Genomic DNA, 2500 nt, shown 5'->3' with positions numbered 1-2500 from the left:
ACACACAACCCTGGAACCAACAACACCAGTCAGCGACATTCAGTGTCACTTGAAGCGTTTGCCTGTTGTTGTATTTGTCTGTGTCTCTGTCTGTGTTTCTGTCTTTGTCGGTTCGTTTCCTTTTGTTTTTTTCTTCGTTTTTTTCCGATCTACCGATCAGCACACACACACACGCGCGCGCACACACACACACACATGCACACACTGGCACACATACACACACATGCACGGGCGCGCGCACACACACACACACACACATTCCCAATTATATACATACTCACAATCACACACACACACACACACACACACACACACACACACACACACACACACAAAATTACATACTGCACTCACACACACACACACTAACACTAACACTAAAACTAACACACACTAACACACACCCACACACCGTCTAAAAACACTTATAGTGAATAGACGTTAAACTGAAGATAAAACACACACACAACACACACACACACACACACACACACACACACACACACACACCACACACACACACACAGACACACACAGACACACACACACACACACACCACACACACACACACAGACACACACAGACACACACACACACACACACACACACACACCACACACACACACACAGACACACACAGACACACACACACACACACACACACACACACACACACACACACACACACACACACACACACACACACTAACACTAACACTTATTATGTTTGACATGACGTGGGGAGGCTGGTGGAAGTCGATATGAATGTTGTGATACATCAGGTGTGTCTGGTTTCACAGCAGGGAGGAAGTGAAGGAAGGGCAAAAGGCTCTGGAGTCCTGATGATACAAGCGGTAGGATGGGATGTGGGGGCCGTTGAGGGGGGGGAGGGGGTGGGGGTTTGTTGGGGGGCAGGGGGTTGAGGATAGGAGAGGGGAGTGGACAAGAAGCAGACGTTAACGAGTGTGTGTGTGTGTGTGTGTGTGTGTGTCTGTGTGTGGTGTCTGTATGTGTGTGTCTGTGTCTGTGTGTCTCTGTGTGTGTGCGTGTGGTGTCTGTGTGGGTATGTGCGTGTGTGTGTGTGTGTGTGTGTGTGTGCATAACTATGTGTGTGTGTGCGCGCGCGCGTTTGCATGCGTGTGTGTGCGTGTGTATGAAGGACTCATCACAGTACCCGATCTACGTGAGCAAGATGGGTTTTCACATACAGTACAGACTGGGGAGCGTTTATCACTTCGTCATTACCATTCGGACAACACAGAGTCAGCAGGTTTGAACAGTATTTGTTGTTTTGGAGCTCCACCAGTAAAGGAGGCATTCAATGGAGTGGAGTGATGGCCTAGAGGTAACGCGTCCGCCTTGGAAGCGAGAGAATCTGAGTGCGCTGGTTCGAATCACGGTTCAGCCGCCGATATTTTCTCCCCCTCCACTAGACCTTGAGTGGTGGTCTGGACGCTAGTCATTCGGATGAGACGATAAACCGAAGTCCCGTGTGCAGCATGCATTTAGCGCACGTAAAAGAACCCATGGCAACAAAAGGGTTGTTCCTGGCAAAATTCTGTAGAAAAATCCACATCGATAGGAAAAACAAATAAAACTACACGCAGGAAAAAATACAAAAAAAAATGGGTGGCGCTGTAGTGTAGCGACGCGCTCTCCCTGGGGAGAGCAGCCCGAATTTCACACAGAGAAATCTGATGTGATAAAAAGAAATACAAATACAAATGGAGCACGGTGTTCAATAAAACCTCCAGTGATGTTTCTTTCTCTAAAGCTGTCAGTCCTTTCGGTCGAATTGAACAAGATTTTCCACACAGGGGGAAAAAAAACCAGCGTGAAAGTCCATTTAACTTGCTAGGAGATGTATAAGCAACTGTTTCCCTCCTCTAGGCTTCGTTTGCAGTCTTAAGAACATTTTCTTTCTTTAATCAGGCAAGGAATAAAACTGAGAAAAGCACAAAAACAAGTTAAACACGCAACTCGTGACACTGTCGTCGTCGTCTTCAACATCATAATCGTCGTCACCTTGTCAGATTCATCATCTCTAGCACCACCACACCACTTCCACCACCACCATCACCATCGTTATAATCATGCACTCATAACCATCATAATTATTGGGGGAAAAAACGAAACCGCTCAGAGTACGGTCTAAGGGAAGCAATCCATGTAAGGAATGACGATATGCTTGCTTTTAGCGTTTATCTCCCTTGGTATCCCTTCACAGACTTGGTCAGTGTGGTACCTTCATCATGTCACTGCGGACTGTGTACAAAGTTTCAGTTTCAGTTTCAAGGAGGCGTCAAAGCGTGAGGACTTATCCATATACGCTACACCACATCCACTTAAACGGTAGTTCAGTTCTGTTTCTCAAGGAGGCATCACTGCGATCGGAAAAATCCATATGCGCTACACAGCAGCTGCTAAGCAAATGCCTGACCAGCAGCGGAACCCAACGCACTTAATCAGACATAAACAAATTAATGGATACATCATTAG

General features: G+C 46.7%; 1 protein-coding gene across 1 annotated transcript in view; it reads right to left on the bottom strand.

Annotated features, from left to right (window-relative positions):
• LOC143291906 (uncharacterized) overlaps positions 1-2500 on the bottom strand; it is a 31153-nt gene that overhangs the window by 11824 nt on the left and 16829 nt on the right. Inside the window, exon 3 of the mRNA XM_076602047.1 lies at positions 1-10. This exon is cut by the window's left edge and continues 89 nt beyond it. Within this exon, the coding sequence (XP_076458162.1) occupies positions 1-10 (10 nt within the window). The remainder of the gene's footprint in view (positions 11-2500) is intronic.

The sequence above is a fragment of the Babylonia areolata genome, chromosome 18 (genome assembly GCF_041734735.1).
Source record: "Babylonia areolata isolate BAREFJ2019XMU chromosome 18, ASM4173473v1, whole genome shotgun sequence".
NCBI lineage: Eukaryota > Metazoa > Mollusca > Gastropoda > Neogastropoda > Buccinidae > Babylonia > Babylonia areolata.
This window is presented reverse-complemented; position numbering and strand designations above follow the sequence as displayed.